The following is a 26,358-nucleotide window of genomic DNA, read 5'->3' on the forward strand; positions in this document are numbered from 1 at the left end:
CCATGTTAATGTAATTATAGTAATGTATTTAAAGGCAACAAGTGATGACTATCACTTATGCATATTTATGAAGGGAATATGTTAGGTTAAATTGAATTTTAAGCTCAGTTTGCATAACAAAACTCAATATTGACACAGAAATTTGTAAAAATTTTAATTGATTCATTTTTGAGGTAAAGACAATCTAGGACACTCCTTTGCTTTATACATATCATTTACATTTGTTAACATTGATGTACAATTTGAAATGCCTGGAAAAGTGAACTTATAAACCTCCCTTCCCCCAAAACAAAACAAAACAAAACAAAACAAAACAAAACAAGACAAAGGTACAGTTATGAACCAAGTGGATCCTTTAGTTGATTGTGAAATCTCAATCAGATGCCTTCACCTGATTACTTACCCAAGCTGTACTGTTATTTTGGAACCAGTTAGCCTCTGGAATTTGAAATCCGGTTTCTACCGATCCGATCCATGGGAATGCCAAATCTCCTTTTTGGATGACCTACTACTTTTCTGGAAAGCAAGGTGAACACTTGTAAGCTCAGGTCGGAGTTAATCAATCCTTACTTTGGCTCTTTGACTTAAAGCAGAGCTCTAGGTTTCCCTCTGGAGTTGGAGTAAGCATGATAATTACATGCACCAGGACGCTCACTCTGTTGAAGTAGTATTAGCACCTCTGTTTTACATGTGTATGAGAAATGGGAGGGTTAGCTTCGTTATCTTAAGCACATTCAAAGAAACCACATAAAAATCCATGTATTTTCAGAATATTAATATGGTGAATATTTTAATTTAGATAAATTACTTTCCTCTTACGCTATTTTTTAAAATTTAAAATGAGCAGTTTAGAGTTTTCAAGCAAGATTTTACAGAACTTAGCGCATTCTAGGGCGATCAAAACAGTCTTATAACTCTAACAAACCATATATTAACAATTGAGTAGAACTGTCTTACGCTATTAGTAAAGGAAGATGGGCTGAATAAATGGTTCACTGCAATCCCTGCCTTAGAATGGCTCTTCTGGGGGAACGGTAACGGAGGGAAAGGAAAGGGTGCTGATGCTGAGACTGAGTGAAGAGATGTGTTTTTCATGTATTCATTTAAACCTCACCCAGAGAAGCTTTCTATGTGACAGTCTAGGTTTTCTTGCTTTAGGCATGTCTAGCTTCCAATGAAAAAAATCTACACCTCTTCATTATTAAATTGAAGTTTAAAAAAATCCATGCAGGGCTGCAACAAGCCAAATATAACTTTAAATTCAAGTATTATGAAAAAATAGCTTTATAAGAAAAAGAAATGATTTTGAGATGTTTCTGCTTGATGTATTATTATCATTTATGGTTATTAAGCCGAATCAGGAGAGATCCTGATCTTTAATGCATAACTTTCAGTTGGACTAAATTGAAACTTAAATGTTCTGAATGAAGTACACACAGGAGAAGCTAGGAGACTATGCCACATTGCAGAAATCTATTTGATTGTATAAATGTGTTAGACATTGTGTTGACTTATAAATGCAAAAGATAGGGAATAAGAGAGTTCATAAAAAAGCTTGTGGGAAATACAAGATCTAAATGAGTTATTTTGGAACAATGTAATTTTGAAAATATTACATAGTTTTTCATATGTATTTTTCATATGCTTTTTACAGACCTCTTTTGTGTATGGATTTTCATTTTTTTACATCAAAATACACATTTAAAATATTTATGTTCTTGAAGTTAGAGAGACTGAAAGATGGACTGTGACACAGAGAAGAGTGAACTGTCAGCTACTTCACTCTCCAGGTTTCTGCAATGGCAAACATTGGACCAAGCAATGGTCGGGAGCCAGGAGGCTCACCGCAACTCTCTCATGGGGAGCAGTGGTCTGATCTCCAGTGCCATTTCTGCTGTTTTCTCAGCTGTATTAGCACAGAGCTGGATTGGAAGTGGAGCAGCTGGGGCTTGGACTGGTGTCCACAGGGACTCAAAGGTGGCAGCTTATTCTGCAGCATCACAGTGCCAGTCCCCAAGTTTATGTTTTAATGTTATTTTGCCACAGTTTTTTGAAGTCTCATTATATTTTAATGATTAATATAAGACATGAAGAGATTGAAAGTACAGTAAATACCAAGATCAAGAAGCAAAACATTGGCAACACTTTCAGAATGAGAAAGCATTTTAAAGATCATTTTCCCCACAAAAACAAAGATATATGCTTCTACTTGTTGACTCTAAACCATATAATTGACTCGTTGAAAATCTCAGTGAGGTCACCACTACATAACTGACTTTTCAGTAGTTTAATAGAGTAAATATTCCTTCTGAACACCATCAATTACTTTTCTGTTCTTTTCTATCAGCTGACATTACCTAATTGAGAAGTAACACAAAAATGTGATTATGAATGTTTTTGCTATAAAGAAATGTGGTAAGCCATTGAAGAGATGAGAATATTTACCCTGATTGTATTATTATATAATCTATACATATTAATGAAACATCACATAACATCCCCCAAAAAGAAACTTCTGTATGATTACCAAAATAAAAAAAGATAGTAGTAAAATAGAAAAGTTGCTAAACAAAAACATACAACTAGTAATAATGAAAAATCTGTGTTTAGATTTTTCCTAGCATAATTTACCATATGCATACTGTGTATAAAATTTGGAGGAGATTGATTTTGAATAAATGAATATTTTCTTTCATAAACCTATCATTAACTATTCTAAGAATGATGAAAATTTGACGTCAGTAACAGAGAAAATTATCTCTCAATTTTACTGATAACACCCTTTGTTCTTAACAGCACTGAAAAATAGCAGATGATTTATTAAAATTCTCTGAGATTTATAGAAACAAAGGAAAAAAACCGATTTTTATTGCTGCATCTTAAAATCAAGAAGCATGGCTTTATTTTAATTAAACTCTTTAAAAAATGTAGAAAGACTTATTTATTTATTTGAAAGGCAGAGATGGGGGTGAATGAGAGGAAGATAAAGCAAATCTTCCATTTATTGATTCACTTCCCAAATGGATTTAATCATTGGATCTGGGTTTGGCTGAAGCCAGGATCCAAACACCATGTGGCTCTCCTACATGAAGTGGCATAGCTGTTATATCATGATACTGGCCCCTTTCCACAAACTTTATGAAAATACTTTATTGTGGATTTCAAAACTCTTTCCACAAAAATAAACTTTTCTACTTCTATTTCTATGCCAAATTTGAAGTTCCCTTGCATTTTTCAACTTGATAATCAGCTGGAAATATATTTTTTGTGAATTTAGCCTAAAACTCATAATCAAGAATAATAAAAACAACATTTCTCACTCATGCTTTAAGCTCTTTTGATATATTAGTATATAATAGCTATCAAGAGGAAAAAACCCTATATTTTTAATAATCTTTGCATATCTAAATGAATTTATAAACTTATATGAAATTATTTTCCTTTGATAGTTACACAATGCTTCCTACAGATGTCTATGTTATTATACCCACAATCTGCCATTATGGTACTTCATTTTTTCAAGTGGAAAAATGAAGAGAGAGAGGAAGAGAGACAGAGAGAAGGGAAAAGAGCTTCCATCCACTCCGAAAATGGCTGTAATGGCTGTAATGGCTGGGGTGGGCCAAGTGGCTGGAGTTTGTTCATGGTCATCCACAGGAGTTCAGGGGTCCAAGCATGTGGGCCATGTACTTTAGTCAAGAGTTGGATGGGAAGTGGAGAGATTGGGACTAGAACCAGTGGCTATTTGGGATGCCAGTATCTCAGGTGAGGCCTAACCAGATATGCTACAACGCTGGCCCCATGTGTATGCTAATACATAGATAACACGATTTCATGAATAGGGTTAAGTTGTAAGACTTTGAGATAGGAATATTGTCCTGAGTCATCCTGGTGGGCTCAAATCTATTCCCTGAGGTCCTGAAAAGCAGATGATGACCAAAGATGAAGGGACAGGGAGAATATCAAAGGCGGACTTCATTAGGCATTGGCGTCTTGATGATGCAAGGAAGGGTTAAGAGGTCAATGAATAAGGTGGCTGCTGGCAAATCTTAAAAGAAAATGAGAAAACTGAGGAAGCTGGTACTGCAGCTGCTAAGGAATGGAATTCTGTCATAAACTTCAATGAGTGGAATGTTTGTTTTCCCCTGAAGTCTGCAGACATCTTGATTTCTTCTATACTTGGATGACAGACAACACGAAAGAGAAATAGGCAGAGTAATAGACAGGAGGATTTTAAAGGTTAATTTGGGCTAGGAATGAGTCACATCACTAACTTAACAGACTGGGGAAGTTGCTGAGAATCCTACACAAGGGACTTTAAAAGGTTTGTGGAAAATACCTATTGTGAAAAGTTACACAAGAGCCTTAAATTTTTAAATATATTTTAAATATAAATTGTATATGCATATAAAGTATATAATATATGTATAATTAAATATATATAATTATGTAATATGCATGCAGGGGTCAGGAAGAGAAAGAGTGAGATTGAAAAACGGGGAGGAAGTGAGATCTGCTGGCTCATTTCTGAAATGCCTGCATTGACAACACTTGGCCAGGAGTAGGGAGCTCAACCCAGCTCTTCCAAACAGATGACAGAGACATGACTGCTGGAAAGATCACCACTGCCTCTCATGGTCTGCAGTGTCTCCAAGCTGGAGTCAGAACCCGGAACAGGAAACTGAAACTAGGTGTCCCAACAGACCAAGTCATTGTTCCTAAACTTATTTCTCATATCATTCAACACACTTTTGAAGAATCCTGGCATATGGTGCATGCACAGGGAAGATATGATAGGTGTTAAACTGCTAAGATTTTTTTTTTGAAGATAATTATTTTGCATTGTATTAAGTCCATTAGTTTGTTGTAATCTATTATAGTAGCAGTATAGAACTAGTATATTTTTTTCTTTTAAGTTTTAAAGTTTAAATGTAAATGCAATGTTCATATATAGGAAATACTAAGATAATATGATATTGGGGGAAGTTTAATCCTTAAATTCTTGTATTAGTTATTTTGTCATTTTAAGTGCAGGAATGAAGTAAGATACCAGTCTCTTACTCTGGTTTAAAGGAAATCCGTATAGGACACTCCCTTACTCTCAATAATCCCTGGCCTCCACCTCCAGTTATGAGATATGCTTTATTTGGTTAAAAAAAATGTCTAGTAAACCTGTGAGTCTCCCTTTGTAGCTTTGACTCATACAAAGAGAATATACATAGTCCACACACACACACAAAGAAGTAAGCTAGAATTCTCAGGTGGCATTTTCAGATGAAGAGTCAGAAGAATTGAGAAACCAGTCTTTTCCAAGTGTTTATAGGAATGGCAAGAAGGTGAAGGTAATAGTTTCATAAAAGAAGTCTTTTGACTATGTTGCCAGTAAAAATCAAAATTTTACAGCTTGAAAGAATTATAATGGTCTTATAAGTCATTATAAATTTGTGTATTGGTTCCCACTACAAATTTATTTTTTAATGTAGGCAAAAGTGATTAAAATTTTAATTTAAAACTCTAATTAAAAATAATTTAGGGCCCAGCATGATAATCCTAGAGGCTAAAATCTCGCTTTCAAAGCACCAGGATTCCATATGGTTGCGGGCTTGTATCTCGGCTGCTCCACTTCCCATCCAGCTCCCTGATTGTGGCCTGGGAAAACAGTTAGGGACAATCAAAGCCTTGGGACCCTACATCCACATGGAAGACCCAGAAAAATCTCCTGGCTCCGGATCAGTGCAGCTCTCATCTCTGCAGCTACTTGGGAGGTGAACCAGCCACGGAAGATCTTTCTGTCTCTTATTCTCTCTATATACCTACCTTTCTAATGAAAAAGAAAACAAATCTTAATTTTCTAAACTAAATGAATTAATATAATTAATCTTATCTTAAATGTAATTAACTTGTTTACTTCAACTTAAAAGTTGAAATTTTAAATATCATTTATTTATTAAACATTGTTCCTTAATTTATAGTTGACCTCTGCCTGCTGAAGCAAATAAGTGACAATTGAGTGTCTGGTAAAAACCAAAATAACTAACTAGTCCATTCGTCTGTTCTTAATTCCCCTTCCTTCCCTCTTTCCTTCCTTCCTGTCTCATTTTCATCCTTTATTTCTCCCCGTCCTTCATTCCTTCTCAATTTTCACCTTTTCTACTTTCCTCCAGATTTGATCTAAAAGCTATGAGAAACCAAGAGATAGAGGACTGTGATACTGTTAATAACTCTTTGAAAATCTGTTATTCTAAGCTCATCTTTCCTTATCATTTAAAATTAAGACAATTTCCACTATACCTGCCTTTCAGATCTGATTATTCATTTAACACATTTATTTGTTAAGCAGTGTTTGAATGTTTTAGCATAGCCATATGGATTTATTCTGTGTCCTGGAGACACAGCAATAAATGAGACGTGTTACCTCTCAGAGTTTCATTTTATATTGAAAAACACTAATTTGCTAGATAACATGTGAAAATATTTAACACATCTTACCTGATGGTGTTTTTTCCATCCAGACCTAATTTAGTAGTTTTCAATTTGTAGCTTATTTCTTTTATAATGAAAATGCTTTATAAAAAAGAATAAAGTCTAAAAACTTAGGTGATTTATTGTTCCAGGAAAAAGTAGCTCTTTTGTTTCCACATTTAGTGTTAATTTAACAGTTTTTAGACACATAAGGCTCCTCAGAGGAAAGTTTGACAATAAAGAAACAAAGTGGTTTGTGCAAGGTTATTTTAACAATTGGTTCCATAATTAATTTACTTGATTAAATATAAGGTTGACACCTGCTCAGGGATGTCTTGAAGCACAATATAAAAACAGCAACCATGCATGTAAAAATCCATTCAACATTTAAAATGCTTTGCACTACTTCAAAAGCAAAGCCATTTTCCCATGAAGTTCATAAAAACACCAATTGTGCAGAAAATTCAGTTGTGTGCATTATATACCTGCTTGGAAGTACATTGCAATCTAGTAATTTCGGTTTTTGGCAATGTTTAACAGGTATGGTAGCACTGATCCCCATGACACATGCACTGACATGCATATCAGTGTTAGATGTTTCTATCTCCAAAGGAAAGCTGTGCTCTCTGACTATCTAGTCCCTCTTGTGACCAAGGAATGGTATGACAGGGCTGCCTGTGCAGTTAACACAATCTGTCTTTTCCAATCTAAAATATTCTGTAAGTATTTTAAGGATATGGAATATTTATCCACCTAATGTAAAGAGAACAACTGGATTCTTCTCTTAAAAACAACTTCAGCCTTCACTTTAAAGCATATGCTACCCATTAGGACTTTCTGTATATTTAAATTTGCATATAATTCTGTTTGTAAAATTGTTTCACATTTAGAAAAGGCAGAAAATTTGATTTGTTCATTGACAATCACTTAAAAACCACATTTAGTTCTGTAAGCGTATGCTCATCTTAAATAAAAGGAAAATGGACATCCCTATTTGCAGTACTAGCATTAGAAACAGTGTTAACAGTACTGCAACCATCCCGTCTGCCCCTTCCCACCTGCCTCTGGCTCATGCAGAAGCAGAGGTAACCTAATGACTGAATTTGGTCAAATTATTTCCTGGCCTTTCCTTATTTTAAAGCATATGTAATATACGGTTGGAAAGCTATTGTATTTAAAAGGAATCATGTATCAAAGACGAACATGGACAGCATGCTGACTGTGGCTTATATTAGTATTACCACTAGTAATCATAGTTATGCTATTAATGGTGCTATTAATGCATTGTATACTTGAAATTTGCTAAGAGATCTTTAGTGTTGTTTTTACAGAAAAACACACAAGTAATAATAAAATGAGGTGATGGCTCCTTAGCTTGAATGAGGTCATCCCAATGTTCGTAAAGGGCCGTATTTACATAAATGAAAGGGCCATTTCTGCTCTTCAGACTCAAGTAAGTAAAACAAAATGAAGAAAATATTCTAGATTTTAAATTACAGTTAGTATTGCTGTGGGGATTAAATATATATGTATCTGAAAATATTTAGGTGAGGTGTAAATAAAACAATAAACAAACAGGAAATAAAATATTAAAATAGGAAACAATAATCACTCTTTGTTTGACATTTGTAGAATTTGGCATAGAATTTGTGTGGCAGGTAGGAGGACCCTGTATTTCTCTCTGGCTTTCTGGCTTCCAATTAGGTATAAAGTAAATAACTAAAAATTATTTGCTGTAGGAACAAGTACATCAATACCAGTATGCAAACTGAATGCTAAAATGAAATTTCATATAAAATTCCACTGGAATTGATTTGAATTCTTAATTATAAAAATTAAAATATAAGGACCTGAAGAATCCAATTTAAACCTTTAGCTTTTAAATGGACAGGGTTTATGGTTTGTGTGCAAATGCCTCAGCTCTCTGTGATACTGTCAACTTCTAGAAATAGTTGAACATGAAGGTAAACATAGACAGAAGAGGAAAAAGAGGAAGTCATTTTAATCTCCTAGGGCCATCACTTATTCTAGCAAAACCTTTCCTTGCTTTATTTACATATAAAAATATTTTATTTTGTTTTATGATATAGTTCCAAGGTTCTAAAGTTGTCCTTGCCCTTCCCCAAGGTCCTTCCTGCTATCCCCCACCCCATCAGCGAGTCCCTTACAAACTGCTCCAGCGATACCCACAAAGACTATATGCTCAGTGTGCACTGTGCAAACCAGAGGGCACCGAGGAATGGTATAATGGTATAAATGGTTGTGCAATACAACATCTCTTTGTGATGTCAGCTTTCCTTTCCAACACTTCTTGTTTTCTATCCTTATTAGATAGTACTAAGCCTACACCATGCTACTTATCTCTCTCAGCAACATATCCTAGATATTCAGACTCTAAGATTTTGCTTCATTCTCTCTTAACAGAATAATTCTTATTCATGCCTTTAATGCCAGGAAAGGTACTAGTTTTTTGTGTTAAAACCTGTTACTGATGAATTTGAGAATGTGTCTTTTCTAAATGTTTCTTGAAGATTTTTGATGAAATATAGATAATCTCATTAAATAGTATTTGTTTCCTGATGTTTTCTCACACTCTTATTTATAATATACTACAAATTCTCACTCTCCGTATTTTTGATATATTCTTACTTATTACCTTAGTTTCATCACCTTGGCTTAAAATTAATCTCATCACCTTAGTTCAAATTAATCTCCAGGTCTAATCCTTTGTTTTTCTAGTTTAGCTTTTAAAAATTGTGTTACAGAATATTACATACACCATAGTAGTATAATGTTTGCTACCTGCCCCATCAAAGGTAAAACCACCAATTTATTGCAGGTCTTGGGATTTCTATTCTGGTCCCCCTCATTTGTGTTGCATTGAAAGAAATTTCAGATAAATACAGATGGTCTCCTACATACTGTTTTCATTCACAGCTTTTCAATCTTATGAAGGTGTGTGAGGGAAACATATTCAGTGGAAACCATTAATTGAATTTGAATCTTTCCCCAGGACTCCTCGGTGTTGCATTACCATCATCTAGTATGAGGCAGCTGTAGCTGCCAGTGCAGGCAGCCATGCCCGCAGGAGGGTGAACAACACATGCTCTGTACGTGCACAGCGTTGCTAAGCCATGATGTGCAGTATACGGTGATGAGCAGCACGGCTCCATCTGAGTAACCCCCACAAGCAGCTGTCCTTGATGCTTACTTATTTAACCGAGGCATCTCATTTTTAACAGAAGTGTCAGCCTCCTACTTGAAACTAAATTATTGACATTAAGTAGTCACGGTTTATACTCATATACAAGCAAACTGGTTGAGTCAAGAGCAAAAACCAGTGTAACTGTTTCAATTTAAGCCTATTTCAATCTTTAGGATCCTCTTCGCCTTCCAAACTCTTCCTGTTGAAGTCCTTATAACTAACTTATAAGACCGATTTTCCTGTAGTTTCCCACTGGCTGGGTTTTGCTGATTTTATCCCGTTAGTGTCTCTGGAGTTATTTCTGTTAGCCATATTTCCTGAAAATTGATAAGTAAATCTCCAGATAGGCCATCTTTGGGGCAAACCTATCCTATGGATAGTGCTGGTTTCACTCGTGAGGGGCTCAACGTGACCTGCTCCTCTGCCTTTTTGTCATGCTAGTAGCAGTTCACTGTAGTCTAGATAGATCGCTTCATTGAAGTTTCAAAACAGAGATTGTTTTTTATTCATTTATTAGGCAGATGAAGGCTAAGAAGGAAATTATGAATTCATTTACGCATGTAATAATTTCTTAATTGCTTTAACAGGAATGAGAAAGTTCTAACTTCATTATTATTACTTATAGAAATTCACATATCATAGGTTTGATGGTCTCATTTACAAGTTTTCAAAAATAGTGAACTGATAATTTTTGAGAATAATGAGTTCTCTATAAATGACCAAATCGCTTTAAAAAATATACTTTAAATTTATTTATCTTTGAATATATCTATATATCTACTTACTTCTATCATATTTATCATCTATTGCTCACTCTATCATATCTAGAAATGAAAGAGAGAGATAAAGAGAGAGTGAGAGAGATCTGCCAACCACTTATTTACTTACCAAGTGCTGGCAAAACAGCTGATATTGGGACAGTATGAAGATAGAATCCAGGAAATTGAAGAACCTGGTAAGGCAAAAGATAATGGATGGCTCAAAGGCTTGGGCCCTGCGATCTACCTGGGAGATCACAATGAAACTCCTGTCTCCTGGCTTTGGCCTGGCCCAGCCTTGGCTGTTCTGGCCATTAAAGGAACAACACAAATGTAAATTCTCTCTCTCTCTCTCTCTCTCTCTCTCTCTCATTCTCTCTCCATCTCCTTCTCCCTTTCTATTTTTATGGTTTGGTCTTTCAAATAAATAAATCAATCTTATTAGGAGTTCATGGAAAAGTTAAATTGAAGGATAAATTTATTTTGCTGTCAAGCATTTTTAAAATGCATGCAATTTTTTAAATAATGTACATATTCTGTGAACTTTTAAAGATTTCTTCTATACCTGAATAGTATTCCATTGTATGGTTATCATGCTGTATTCCATTTTTTTTTTTGTAGTTTTACCTTTATGTACTTCCAAAATCTTTTGCTATCTAGGTAACTTTCTTGTTTTTATGCTATAGTAAATCCAGATTTTTAATATTTCTTTATATTACTTCTGTTTGCACACAGAACTGTTTATTTCGTATTTTTTATTTAGAGTTTTGTTCCAGTGGTTTTTTTATTGAATATTTTGGTTTTGCAACATATCACTTGTAAATAAGTACATTTTTACCTCTTTATTTCCAAATTATATGCCTTTAGGTATTTTTCTCTTTGCTAAATATGCTTGGAAACTATTGTGGAAATAATGGGCATGGTCTTCTTATTTATCTTTTCAATATAGCTTCCAGTAACTGCAATCATGAAGTAAAACTTGGCTTTTGATTTCTTGTCTGAGATACACACATATAAACACAGACAGACACACACACACAAACACATTGGGTTCAGGAAGCATGTGCCAGTCATTTTTTTTTGTTACTTTTGCAAAGAAATAAATGGATGCTAGATTTTGCTCTGTTTTTTCTTTCATTTTTAGATATAATTGAATTCTTTTTATACACATTTCTGTAATGCGTTGGATTATATTAATGAAAATCCTAGCACCACATTGTAATAAAGCCCATCTGATCATGATAGGATTTTAAAATACCATCATGTTCTATTTACTAGCATGTAAGATAAATTTCATCTTTGCCCTGTTAAACACATTGTGTATGATTAGGAATCAATATTTTACTTACATCAGCAATGAATTAGTAAATTCTATATTTTTAATGATGCTCTGAAAAGGTAAAATAATATCAGGTTTATTAGCTACTTCAGGGCTTAGTAAGCTTCTTTTAAAGTACTTGGATTTTGTTCTTTCTTTTAGTAAGCTGAATCATGTGTAAGCTGACAAATGACATCTTATGAATCAATTATAGCTTGTATTCCTTTTACATGTTTCTATGGAGCTTGGTCTTTCTACTGTTTACTTTTTGCACATTGTGTTTGGTGTTGCATTAAATCTGTGGTTATAAAATGAATGTTAAATGTGCTATTGTAGAAATTAAAAGGAAAAAAGAGGATATTTATGAATAACAGGGAGGGTGGATTATGACTATCTTCTTAGAATTTTATCTTTGAAATAAATGAAATCTGCTCTCTTTCTATTAATGGTGAAAAAAGTAGAAACAAATATGTTAGGATTGAGTCTGTCTTCTTTGTGTTAAATGTTTATAAATTGTATTTTTCTAAACATCTGTTGATTTTTAAAATTTATGTATATGTTGTTGAATAAAATAATTTCCTGTTCTTTCCTTAAACATTCCTGTGTTTAATGGCTGTTTAATGTTACAATTTCAAAGTTTGCAAATTTGCTTTCTACTCATTTCTTAGTTTTACCAAACTTATCCTAATAATAATATAAGGAACAGCAAGACTTGCATTTATTTGTTATATCTAGTGCAATACTAACTTACTGATTTTAGCGTTTGCCATTGTTTTCCGTCTTTCTTACTTTACTTCGGTGTTCTTTCTGGTTTTTGAATGTTTGCATCCTTTTGATTACAAAAATCTCGGCTTTTCTCCATTGTCTTTGCCTGTACTATTATATTTCATCATCATTACTTTTACTAAAGCATGTGATTTCATTCCGTATGAACATTCTTGATTGAATAGTTAATCAGTTGACATTGTGGTATAGCGAGTAAAGCTATGGCCTGTGATGTCAGCATGCCACATATGCACCGAATGAAGTCACGCCTGCTCTCTCTCTGATTCAGTGCCCTGCTAATGCACCAAGGGCCTGGAAGCCAATGTGGCAGACTTGGTTGAAGCTCGTGGCTCCTGGCTTTTAGCACAGACTGTTGTGGCCAGCTGGGGAGTGAACCAGCAGGTAGAAGACCTTTCTCTCAGTCTACTTTGGCATTTTAATAAGTAAAGTGGATCTTGAAAAAAAAAAATCCCAAACAATCAGTGTGTGGTTTACATATTCCAGGTGAGAAAACCTTTTTGTTTTTCTTTAATTTCTACTTTTATTATACATTAGTTACTGAATGCTTTGGTAATTTATGTTTTATAGAATTTTATAAAATTTGGTTGGAAAATTAAGATATGCTAATTTTTAAGAATACTTGCTGAAGGTGTGTGGTACAGCACTAAGACATAGCCCTGGACAACAATATGTCATACCAGAGTTTGTAATTTAGAATTTGATTAGACTTATAATTCAGTTTCCTGCCTATTGTCGGGGGCTTGGGGGTAGTAAAATAGGAATCAAATACTTCTACCATCTGGTGGAGTGAATACTTTTATCACACACTTCTATTACCTGTTAGCTTCAACCTGGCCCATTTGTGGCTGTTGGAGAAATTTGGAGAATTAGCAAATTAAAAAAATTCTCTGTTTTTGTTTTTTGAATATTTAGTACTTATTTGAAACAAAGATGCACAGAGAAAAGGAGTGAGAGAGATTAATTAATCAATTGATAGATCTTCCATTCGCTGGTACAATCCCAAAATGTCTGCAATGACTGGCTGAGTCTCATTTCTCCATGAAGATTTAAAATATAATTTATCATTGATTTTTGAAAATCAGTAAAAATACCTGCACTATTAAAATGTTTTTCCTGTACTTCCTAGTGTTTCACACACACACACACACACACACACACACACACACACACACACACACACACATTTTCATCTCATTTAGATTGGAACAAGCATGTAAGGGGTAAATGAAGCCCTAGATCATGAATTTCTTCGGATGACTGGCTCAGGAGCTTGACACATTACAAATAATGAGTTTCATTTTATACAAAGTTTTTTTCCCCCCCCCATAAGTGATTATCTTGATAGCGAAAAAAGGATGCATTCATGATAAAAGAGTGATGGAATTCTGGAGGTAGAGATAATGAGCAATTGTACAAGGAACAAATGTGAAAACAATCGTGCTGAGTTGAGAAAGCCTTCATGGCAGAAATCATTCTGGAGACATTTAAAACAAAAAGCCAACTAGGATTTAAAGAAATTAGAAAGAAATTCAAAATTCACAGTAAGTAAAATTTATTCTAGTACATTTCTCAGTTACCTAGGTATGCTCTGCCATTCCCAATACGGAGCCTGAAGCAGAGATAGTGAGGAAGTAAAAATTACATCACTTTTTGAATTACTGCTTTAATTACTGAAGGTGACTCAATGATAAAAGTTGATATATTTACTGCAATTCTGTTATAACAATAAACAATGCACAAAGCACTTTCCTTTGATATTCTCAAATTATTTCTGTTGTACATATACTTGTTTTAATGGGTAAGTAATCTGGCAAGATTTGAGGATCAGACACCTGCCAAGAAATGAGCAAAATTTGACTTAAAATCGGTATGCTGATTCCAAGTCTTGAGAGCTCTTAAGAAATGAATTTAACTAACATTATTGCAAAGTTTTGCATTAAAGGTTTTGGTTGCCTCTATCAATTGACTGGAGCATTTGTTCTATCAAACAGTTTCCCTGTCACCTCATAAATACAATATTGTCTTATAAATGTTTCATAATCTGCCTATGACATGATCTTCATCATGAAACAGTGTGGCAAAAAAAATTAATGTGTACTATAGCAATCATTTTGATTCCTAAACAATTATTTCCATATCATACCTACTAAGTCAAAGCTAAAGTTAGCTAATGCACTGTTAAATCTGCATAGATTTGTGATTTGTACTGTATTTCTGTGTGGGGTTCTTTTTGCAATTCAGTAAGGAAGACCTAGAGAGTGACAACGCCTCCAGGATTTCACTTACCTTTGTTTACCTTTATGATCTCCAGAGCCAGCTGAGAGTCTGTCAAGGGGAGACCCAAAGCCAGAGAAACTCCTTTTCTTCTTTGTCTCAATCACATCGTTCTCCAGGGACACAAGCTCGTCAAGAAGCAAGAGCTTTGCTGCCAGATCAGTGGCTGATTTCACCTCCCTCTCTGTGGGGAGGAACTGCGTGTTTGTGAATCCAGAATCCAGGACCTAGAAAGCAGAGAAAGCTGAATCCATCCTTTTGCAGAAAAAAAAAAATCAAGCATGTCTAGTCATTTGCATTTGCTTTTGCTGCCTTTATGTGAAAAGCTCATCACAGAATGTTTTATAATTTTTCATGGAGACATGTTACAGAGAAAAAGCAGACTGGGAATTGAATATTGTGGTGGTGATGGGGGATGGGGAGCAGGCTGTGTATCTTAGAAAAAGTCAAACAGAATAAAAATCAAAGCAGCAACAACAAAGAAACAAGAAAGGAGAAAAAAAAAGAAAAATTAAGCATGTTTACTGATTATTATTTCAAATGTTCCCAGTCACTATTAACTTCATTCCTCTTTTTCGTTCGTAGAGTGTTTCATTCATCCATTTGTGGTCATTGCCCTTACTACATTTTACCTTGTTTTATATTATAACAAACTTTTTTCTTTTCTTATTAAATCATGAGTCACTTCAGGTAATAACTTTTTATTTGCCCTCATGCCCAGCCCAGAATTTTGCTGAGTTGATATTCAGTCCATTTTTTATATTTATATTGAATGAATTATGAAAAATAATGTCATGCTATCTTCTGTTCACTGCTTGTTCAGAATATATTATAGAGAGTCACAGAGGATTCACCGTGCCCTAGGTTTTACAATGGACTCAAGGGATAGAAAAGGAACAAAATTCCATCTCTGTGCCCGGGAAGATGTCCTCTGTACATATGACTTATGGACAGATGCAACTTCAAGGTGTCAGGGCTTTCCCATAACATTATTGTCCCACGGAGACGTTCTGATTTAATAACTGCACACAGATGTACTTGTACTCTATGCAAGTCATGAAGATACAGATTCTAGTTTGTGACGCATGCTTGTTTCCTTTCAGGCCCAAATCAAACATTTTTTCATGCTTCTCAGTACTTGCTCAATTCAGTGAATGCAACTTAATCTCTCATAACTTGTACCTTGTAGTTCCCTCTTTCGTGTGTAACCCTGAAAACAGTCATGGCATTAGTTATCTCCAGCATTATTTTCATTGTATAGAAGGAAAATTAAAAGCCTTTTGTTTCGCTTTGTTGCTATTTTTTTTATTTTTGTTTTTGTTTTTTTTTTTAAGATTTATTTTTATGTTTTTATTGGAAAGGCAGATATACAGAGAGGAGAGACAGAGAGGAAGATCTTCCGTCCAATGATTCACTCCCCAAGTGAACGCAATGGGCCAATACTATGCCGATCCAAAGCCAGGAGCCTCTTCCGGGTCTCCCACGCGGGTGCAGGTTCCCAAAACCTTGGGCCGTCCTCGACTGCTTTCCCAGGCCACAGGCAGGGAGCTGGAAGGGAAGTGGGGCTGCTGGGACTAGAACCAGCGCCCATATGGGATCCCGGGCGTGCAAGGCGAGGACCTTTAACCACTTGCGCCACCGCGCCGGGCCCGCTTTGTTGCTATTTTAACTTCTGTTCCTTCCCTACATAGGCCCAACGACACAGGAAAAAAAAAAAAAAAGCAAAAACAAAAACCAGAAGGGAAGAATTTCTTAGTCACAAAGACAAAACTCTAGAGAACAAGAGAAAAGCCTTCAAAGAGGAAAGTGCCTTTAATTATCTCCCAAGACATTTCCCCAAAATAAAACAGACAAAAAAGCACTTTTTCCTGCTAACCTGCACACGTATTGAGGTTTGCTTCTTTTAAGATATTTTTTCTTCATAATGATTTTATTCTGTTTTGCCCAAAAGCATAGTTTCAGAGACAACAGGAGAGAGAGAGAGACAGAGACAGAGACACAGAGAGAGAGACTCCATCCACTGGTTTACTCTTAAAGTGGCTGCAAGAAGCAGAACTGGTACAATCTGAAATCAGGAACTAGAAGCTTCTTTGGATTTTCCTACAGAGGTCCAGGAGCTCAAAAATCTGGGCCAGCTTCCACTGCTTTCTCAGGCCATTAACAGGGAGCTGGATCAGAAATGCAGCATCCAGTACATGAACTGTCTCTAGCATGGGATCCTTGCACCACAGGCACAGACTTAGAATGCTGCACTACAATGCTGGCCCCTAAGAGACTCTTAGAAAAGGAAAAACAAATTTAGGGAGGTAGTTACTGATATGATATCTGGGATTCTGCATGGGATATTTGTCTTACATTTGAGTGCCTGAGTTTCAGTCTCAGCTCCGCTTTCAATTCAAATTTCCTGTCAATGTGCACACTGGCATTCAGCAGGCACTTGATTCCTGATATTAATGGTGAAATTGGAGAGTTTGAAAATCCTGGACTCGGCTCTGGCCATCGTTAAGGCATGAATCAGCGATAGAAATCCTCTACTTTCTCTCTTGCTGACTTTCAAAATCAAAACTAAACTAAACTAAACTAAAAAGCAAACAAATAAAACACAAATAGAACTATTCTTTTTGAAATGTATTCAGGGTTCTTTATGGTATCTAAGCATACACAGAACACATATTTCTAATAAAGTCAAATCACTGAATTAACTGTTTTCTGACTTGAGTTTTCTTTATTCCTTTGTTACAGTCTCTAGAATAGGCATTATATAAAAATATTGGCCCAAAATACTGAAAATTTTGCATGATATTTACCTTAAATTTCATGCAAAAATAACTCTTACTGTTGTTACTGATTTTTTTTTCAAGAAAGACAAATCTGTGTGCATTTTTTAACGTTCAGCTAAATGGGTTACCCCCAAAGCACTGGAAAGATAACAACAGTTATTATCATCTTTATTTTCATTGTATGTCCTCTTGAATGTCAGGTTTACAATAAAATATTAAAACACACTAATTTGTCTATTTTCGTGTTGTCATAGGGTTTTCCTATTTGTCCTGTGCACATGCTTCTTATTCTGGAAGAAATGACTTACATTGGTTTCTGTTACCTCTGTTGGTACATCCAACGAGAGCACATTTCCTGAGATCCACAGCAACAACATCACAGCCAGGGTGACACGTACAGATGTCAGTTTCCAGTCCAGCATCTAAGGGTTTCGTACATTAGTGTTAGCCTTAGCTCAAATATAAAATTGAAACAAATGTTCTTATAGATACTGTTTGAAGGATATGAGAAGACAAATTATTCATCTTTATAGGCTCTGAAGTGCATCTGTACAAAATGTAAATAATAAGTAATGGAAGTTGTCCATCTCCCAGAGTGAATTCTCATGGAATCCAACGGTGGAGTAATACAGGTATAATAGTAAGTTATTTCAAACTGACCCACAATCTGAGAAATCCATGCAGCTTCTATCCTTTCTCTGATAGAGCTCACTCTCATATACCTAAGGAGAAATAAGGAAAATTGGCAAGGTGTAAGAGAAGGTGCGTGGTGAGCCACGGGGATGTGGTGCATCTAAAGTAAATTAAACATGGAAAACATTGCACACCCAATAGGAAGATATTTTTGTTTTTAAAAATGTGTTTATTTATTTTAAAGGCAAATAATGAGAATGAGTGAGCCAGAAGTCTTTCATCCACTGGCTCACTCTCCAAATATCCACAAGGTCAAGTGTGAACCAGACCAAAGCTGGAAGCCTAGGACTCCATTTGTGTCTCCCACATGGGGGAAAAGGACTCAAGTATTTCAGCCATATTTCACTCTTTTCACAGCACATTACCAAGGAGTTAGATTATGAACGAAGCATCTAGAACTAATATAGGTTCTTCTCTATCAGTTTTCAGCATTACATGTGGCAATTTAGCTCTATTGTACTACCATTGAGTTCCCAGGAAGATATCTTTATGTTCTTGTGTAATATGAACATTTCTTCCGTAAGAATAAAAACATGGATAGATCCTAAAATGAAAAAATTCTTCATGGATAGATACAATAACCAAATCAGGATTGATGTTTGGCCTAGTGGCTAAGATGTTGCATGGATTGCCTGCATCCTGTGCTGAATTCCCTGATTTGCTTAGGCTCTGCTTTCTGCCTCCTGCTAATGTGCACCACGGAAAGCAAGAAGCTGATGGCCCAGTACTGAACAAAACTCACAAGATGTGGGCTAAAACAAAGTAGGCTTGAATACTTTGCCAGTTAGCGTTTGGCCAAGGAAGTTCTAACGTGTCCACCTCTTTTGAAAGAACAATCTTAGCCAACACGTATTTCTTAGTATCAGTCACTTTACAAAACTTGCTGGGGGGCATAGGAATGTTGAAATGAAATTTGAAGAGTTGAACTCCAGTTTTATCTTTGTTTATTGTTAGTATGATCTTGGATATGTATAAATTACTGCACTTAAGCTTCTTTTTCTTTATTTTATACTATTTACAGTAATCCTACCTCAAACCAACACTGAAGAGATTGAATTGATTAAAATATAATCCTTTTATCTCACATAATATTTATACATTACACATAAAGAAATACTGAGATATTACCAAATATTTATTGATCTATTTTGATTTGGTGTGATTTAGATTTTTTTCTATGACACTTTTTAAAATAATTTTACCCTGAAGCCTCAATGCTGGTTTTATTAGCGAATATTATAAATTAAAATAAGAGCAACTAGATGTTTTAGATTGAACTTAAAATGGAAATGAAAATGTTTTAGCATTACCTATAGTGATTATTTATCAAATGTAAGCCCAGTTTCCATGTAATGTAGCTCACTATGACGTCAATTAGTTTGCTTGGGAATCTTATTACATAAGGCTAGTCCATATATATTGCTTTGTATTCTGTCTTTCCCAATAAATGAGCAATAAATTATTTTTTGTTCTCTTTTGTCAAAACATATATCCAAACTAAATACAAGAAAAGTATAGCTAGGTCTCTAACCTGAGAAAATCCACATATTGCAAAGAGGAATGCCACATTTATGTTGTGAGAACTGCAACCAAAGATTTCATTAGCTGTTTCTTTACAAAATTAGGCACTGATCATTTTATTTATTCCAAGTTTGCTGATATTTCCTTGACTTTTTTTCACACAAAGTTCTATATACTAAAAACATATCTATTTAAAAAAATTTCTTGTTAGTGATATTACTTTCATTTTTTCATTTTTAAGCCTCTTTCATATTTAATCAAAGTAAATCTCCAACTGTGATATTTTCTCCATTTCTCGTTTTTTCTTATGCTAAAAATAGTTTGCAAAGCATAAAACTGAACAGTTTTATAAGCTTTTTTATACAAACTTCCTTTATTTTTTGCATATTTACTAACCACATTTCTCTGCACTGAATGATGGATATTTAAAATATTGGCGATTATGTCCGAGGTATATATTTTTGTGCTCTGGTGTGCATAGGAAAAAAGTCATCATGCATCCTATTACAGATAACCACATCCTGATTATTTGGATAGAGTGACTTAAAAATAAATGCTGAGTTAAATACACAAATTTAATGGCTTAAAGCCATGCTTGTCGCCAGTTAACCAAAAGGCCAAGTTCCTAAATATGGCATTAGGTACACAAATTAAAACAAGCACTCCGGCACCTGCCACACAAAAGACGTTTGATTAACTAGCTGAAACTTGATTGCTGTAAAATTAGAAACATGGGAAATTATAGGAATGAAAGAAAAAGACTAGGTTCAACCATATTTCCGTATTTTCTTGATAGTAGATAAATATAGCTAAGATAAATATAGCTAATATATCTTTTAAAAGATCTCTTTGGTATCACGCATAGTCTGGGTCACAGAAAGGGTACTCAAAAGGTGTTCATTGACCATGTCAATACACTAAGGTGAATGTGTTTGCAAGTTCTGCATAACATCAACCATTTTATGTTTAGCATTTTTCTTTTAGTTGGAAAGGCAGATTTACAGAGAAAAGGTGAGACAGAGAGAAAGCTCTTCCAATTCACTGGTTCACTGCCCAAATGGCACAATGGCCAGAACTGAGCTGAACAGAACCCAGAAGCCAGGAGCTTCTTTCAGCTCTCCAATGTGAGTGCAGAGATCCCAAGGATTTGGGCCATTCTCTACTGCTGTCCCAGGCTGCAAGCAGAGAGCTGGACAGGAAGTGGAGCAGCCAGGACACACAGTGGTGTCCATATGGGATCCCAGCTGCTGCAAGATGAGGACTTAGCCATTAGGCTATCACACTGGGCTCTGTTGAATAATTTTTGAACAATGATCCTCAGAATACTGAATTCTTTCTAGAGACAGTGAACACAGAATATAATTAAGAAGAGTCAATGTGTGCTTCATTCAGTTTTAACCAATGGGAATAATATGTTTTCAACTTTCAAATGACAATTCCTTAATAAGTACACCTGCAACATAATGCAGCGATGAGAACAGATAGTATCTGGAATGGATTCTTCAGTGGATGGCTGGAATGGTGGGGAGTGGATCAAGGTGAGGATGAATGTAGTTCAAGTTCTGTTTTTTCTTTTTTATTTATTTATGTGAAAGGCAGAGTTACAGAGGAGAGAGAGAGAGAGAGAGAGAAATGGAGAGGAAGAGAGGTCTTACATCTGCTGGTTCCTCAACAGCATGGTAGGCTAAATCAGGAGCTGCAACAGGGGCCCAAGCACTGATACTCATCTGCAATGACTTCCCAGGTACATCAGCAGGAAACTGGATCATGAATGGAGCATTCAGATCCCATCCAGTGCCCACATGGGATGTCAGCGGTGCAAGCTGTGGCTTAATCCACTATGCCACAATGATAGCCAACACATTTTGTCAATGAAATTTGGGATCACATCTATTGTGTTTTTTCCTCTTTGCAACAGAAGTTCCTATCGACAAGCTGCTGTGAAAGTTCAGCTTCAAACAAACTGATTCAGTCATACCTAGAGCTCAATCAGCAGCCTCTTGAAATGAAGATATATGCCTTAAGAATCAGTGTGATAACGAAGCATTGCAAATGTGAACAAAACCTCTCTTGATTGGGCTGTGACAGACAACAAAACCACTGAGAACCACTGTTTGAAAAATGAGAGAATGTTTTAGAATTAAGGCAGGTGTTAGAAGTGATTAGGTTGTAAAAGAAAAAACAATTTGAGCTAGTGTTGGAGTTAATGTATTTTTAAACTGATAACATTTTTACACATTATTTGAAGGCTGGCATAAAAAAAAAAGCCGGTGTTGGTAGAAAGAAAAAAAAATCCTAGTTTTTGTGCTCTCCAGTGGGAGTGGTAACCCAAGAGGGAGGAGCTCACTATTTCCCTCCCGGGCCACTCCCACTCCCAGATTATGCTCTCTACAGGTGATTCTGTGATTTAACTTGACAGCATTAGCCCCTAGTGCCAGCTTCTGCCAGCTTCTGCCAGCTGATGCTGCAGCCAAGCCCAACCAACCCTCACCCACTGTAATTTTAGTTTTCACCAGTAGGAACAATCAACCCAGCCTGGTTTTTCCCTGATCTAGTCCACACAGGTCTTGTAGCCCTGCTTAGTCTGGTCTGCTCCAATCCCAGCTCATGCTCTCCAGTGGGAGTAGCTGTCCAGCAGGGGAACCTCCCCCAAAAATCCCCCTGACGGTTCCGCCCCCTCCATTCCTTGTTCTCACGTGTGCTGGTTGGGCACTGCGGTCACATCCGGTACAGGTAACCTCACCTTGGCATTCTGAAATGTGCACTGGTTTTTGTCGCTACTGAACCTGGCTCGACCAAACTCCTTCCTTTCTACGACAAGCAAAACTGAGTTGATCTAAGTGACCGCTAATGTTGCTTTTATCTTTCCAAGTCCATTGGTGAGAATCATAGCAGTTTGGTAACATCAGCACATCCCATTTCAGAGTGGAAGTTTCTCTTCTACCTCTTTTGCTTTCCAATCTGACTCAGTGCTAATGTATTTAGGAAGCAATGGGTGATCATGCAAGTACTTAAGTCCATGACACACAAATGGGAGATCCAAAAAGAATATCAATCTCCTGAATTTAACCTGGCCCACAGAAGCCTATTCCAGTTATTTGGGCAGTAAACTAGTGGGTAGATATCTTCCTCTTGGTCGCTCTTCCTTTCAGATGAAAAAAGGATGTCTTTTAAAAAAAGTAAGTTGGTAAAGTGACTCATTTTTGAAAGAAGTGTAGACTCATTGGGCAATCATACATGTTTAAACAGGAAAGTGTTTCTACTGTTCTTCAAATGACCTGGAGTCTGCAAAATGATGTATCTAAGTCAAGACAGATTTCTCCTCTATACTAGTTACATATACTAGTTATTTCTCCTCATATACTAGTTATATGTTTTTAGCCAAAAAGTGCCTTTATCATAATATAAAACTCATGATAAGAGATTCTGTTTTTTTTTTTTTAATAAGCAACAAGCAGACATAGAAGACATTGGGAGAGCAAGCTCCAATCCACCGGTCTACTCTGTAAATGGCCTCAATGCTACGTTTGACAAGTTTTTAAACACTTGACTTAGTCTTACTCCCAAGCATTTGGAGTTGTCATAAATGAAGATGTAGCAAATTGCATGATGGAATATTTTACTTAATAGTGAGTATGATCCTAAAAAGAAGGTGCAAAGTTTTCTAGGTCACAAAGCCAGTTTTAAGAAAGCCTAGAACAGCAATTTGCATTTTCAGACCTCAAATTTCATATATGACGTATTTGTATAAAATATTTACCATGTAAAAAATAAACTACTTGTAAAGCAATATTCATTTATTTTTCTATTTGGGATTTACTCTTCCTTGCAAAAAAAGTCTCATAGCTACAAGACCACTTTAAAGAAGATCCCATTATTTAAGACTCCAGCTCTGTCTGTTTCATAAATATTCTGGTGTTGTAAGTGATGGGATGGAGGGTGTGCTTTGTTTGCCATAGCATCTCAGTACTTAGTGCAGGACATGCTAAAGAGTCAGAGCAATGTGTGCACTTACCAAATGAATAGATGAATGAGAGAATGAGTTGTTGTGTGGAGGAAAATAGACAAATACACAAGGAGGATTTTAATGTCCTGATATTATTATTATGGAAGCTGGTACAGGGTGATTATGCAATATAGGCTCAGAAGAGAGGGACTGACCCCCAAATTTACAAATCTTCAGGAAATTGTGAGATGTTCATGATGGATTTTGGTTTGTCCTTCCAAGTTTCATATCACAGATTCTCATTAAAATAAAATAAAGTACATCGATTTTCCTCAGTAAGATTGTATTATGGTGTAAGATTCCTCCTTTTGAATCATATGTACTTAGGTCCTTAACTAAACACTTCTTGATATTAATCTTTGTTATCTATATGTAGAGAATAATATTATTATCTGATTGTAGACACTTCTACTAAAGAGATTTGTTATTTAATTCTTTTGTTTACTGATGGGAAAAGAATATATTTAAAACTACGGATACAGTTAAGGTGAAAGCGTTTCACATAAACATTCAGCTTGGCCATTGGATAGATGACTACATTTTAAGTGGCATAAAAAGATTTTCAGAGGTTAAAGTTGGGTAAGAGAATTTTAAATTCAGCATGTATAATCCACAGGATAAAGTAGCTATTGCTACCTCTTTCACTTGTGATCCTGGTTTATACTCTGTATAACGCCTACCTAACAAAAATGTATGTTTTGATTGCATTAAGCTCACTCAAAGATAACTGAGAAAATAGATACAAAATGTAACATGGTCAAATAAATACATTTTATAACACTCAACCACAAGATGCATTGATTATGCATAGGCAGTCTCTCAGGTAGCAGGGGTAGAATAAGATACCATCTTTATCCCTGAAGTTGCTAGCAACCTGGTTGAAGTGCAAGCTCCCCAAACACTCTCCCTTCACAGGGATTTCCTCATGCAAGAGCACATTCCAGAATGTCACAATTTCTCTCATGGACAAACCTTGAATAAGGTTTAAAAATGTTTGCACAGTGATTGAATATCCTGTTGTTATATCTCCCTTCATCTTCACAACTCAGATCAATATGGGAAATATGACAATTTCATTTTTTTTCTTGGAACTATTTGATGCAATAAAACAAGTCAAGTTACTTGGGAATCTGCTATCTCAACTCCCCGAGTCTTGCATACACTTTTAAATACAAGTGAGCATGTGAAAATCCATTGGCCGTTAAGTTGTGTAAACCTGACTCTGAGCCATACCTGGTCATGTAACTGAGTGTCTCTTTAATATTTTTATCACGAAAATGGAGAGCCCAGTTACTTTTCAGATTTGTAGAGGATTAGAAGCACATAGGTTGTGTGATTGGCGCAAATTAAGCACTCAATGAATAATAGTTGTTATCCTCTTATAGTCTTTAAAATATATGATTTTAAGCATAATTTATTCCTTTTAATTTAAAAAATGTTATTATTTTATTTTGATAATCATTATGTGTTGATTAGGGCATAAAAAGTCAAGGGCTGCAGGAAAGTGAGTAAGATTATTGCTTCCACATTATTATTTTTTCCTAGATCTGGGGTAAGGGAAGATCCTTTTAATTTTTATGAAGTATGACGTTAATATCTTATATTAAATGCCAAAATTTCCTCACAAGCTAGAGTTATGGCATAATGACAGAAAATAAAATATAATAAGGAAATTCTATTGAGTGAAGGAAGGAAATTCATTATAAGTATTTATAAGTAGCACTTCAATGTTTGCTTCATTATTATTATTTTGAATCCTAATATTTATATGAACACATTAATAGCACCTATATAGACTGTCATCCTGGAAAGAATATAGTGGTAAAAGAACTCAGTTACACTAAAGTATAATTATTCCTTCAACTCTATCTCTATTAGCTACTGAATTTTAACATAATTTTATGTGATATCTTATTATTGCAGTGTTTCCAAGTTTAAAGACTTAAGGAATTTCAGAAGGGGGAGGTCAATCATTGATATTTAACATCCTCAATGAATTCATGAAGGATGTAAGGCTCATAGAGGGAGATAAGGGGGTACATGATAATGGAAGAATAGAGGATAGAAGGAGAAAAGGTAGTGACAGAGCCATTGTCTCCATGGGGAATAGGAAACTTTTACAGATGGAGTGTCTACAAGTGGGGGGGGGGAGTGGAATGCTGAGTAATAACTGGCTCAAGCAAGATAAAGCAACAGGCAATATTCTCATTTGGTGTGAATCACTGCTCCCTAGAGGTATTCTGAGAGTTATTTGGAGAAAGAGTGAGAGGAATCAGGAAAAAAAAAATATTGCTCTAATCAGATTTATTCAGGCACATGGGGCATTCAAAAAAAAAATGTCCAGGAATTGGAATTCCTTTTTGCCTTATCTGTTACCATTTCAAGGAATTTGATTTTAATGAGAACAGAATAAAGCCCCGTGGAGGCTAATTTATGTGCCCAAATCACAATATTTTTTTGAAGTCAAAACTGGGAGAAGTCCATTTTTCTCACTCTTTTGTGTTCCTTCAATTGTACCAAGGAGTCTAACAAAACATCGTGTAGTGCATAGGGAT

The 26,358-nt window shown here is 35.5% G+C and overlaps 1 protein-coding gene across 1 annotated transcript; it reads right to left on the reverse strand.

Moving 5' to 3' along the window:
- Positions 1 to 431: 431 nt before the first annotated feature.
- On the reverse strand, positions 432 to 18,005 carry OSTN (osteocrin). The gene is made up of 3 exons (XM_041003119.1): positions 17,907 to 18,005; positions 14,816 to 15,030; positions 432 to 516 (listed from the first exon to the last, which is right to left on the reverse strand). Exons 1-3 carry the CDS (start codon positions 18,003 to 18,005, stop codon positions 432 to 434), a joined length of 399 nt encoding a protein of 132 aa, XP_040859053.1.
- Positions 18,006 to 26,358: the final 8,353 nt, after the last annotated feature.

The sequence above is a fragment of the Ochotona curzoniae genome, unplaced genomic scaffold (assembly GCF_017591425.1).
Source record: "Ochotona curzoniae isolate NIBS_2020 unplaced genomic scaffold, NIBS_Ocur_1.0 scaffold_2587, whole genome shotgun sequence".
Taxonomy (NCBI): domain Eukaryota; kingdom Metazoa; phylum Chordata; class Mammalia; order Lagomorpha; family Ochotonidae; genus Ochotona; species Ochotona curzoniae.

What these genes read in the sequence shown, in the direction of transcription:
- OSTN (XM_041003119.1), bottom strand. Translation starts at nt 18,005, where the DNA reads ATGCTGGACTGGAAACTGACATCTGTACGTGTCACCCTGGCTGTGATG. An exon ending in CGTTGGATGTACCAACAGAG is followed by an intron (nt 15,031 to 17,906) that starts GTAACAGAAACC and finishes TCTGCTTTCTAG; the next exon opens with GTCCTGGATTCTGGATTCAC. An exon ending in GATCATAAAGGTAAACAAAG is followed by an intron (nt 517 to 14,815) that starts GTAAGTGAAATC and finishes CTTGCTTTCCAG; the next exon opens with AAAAGTAGTAGGTCATCCAA.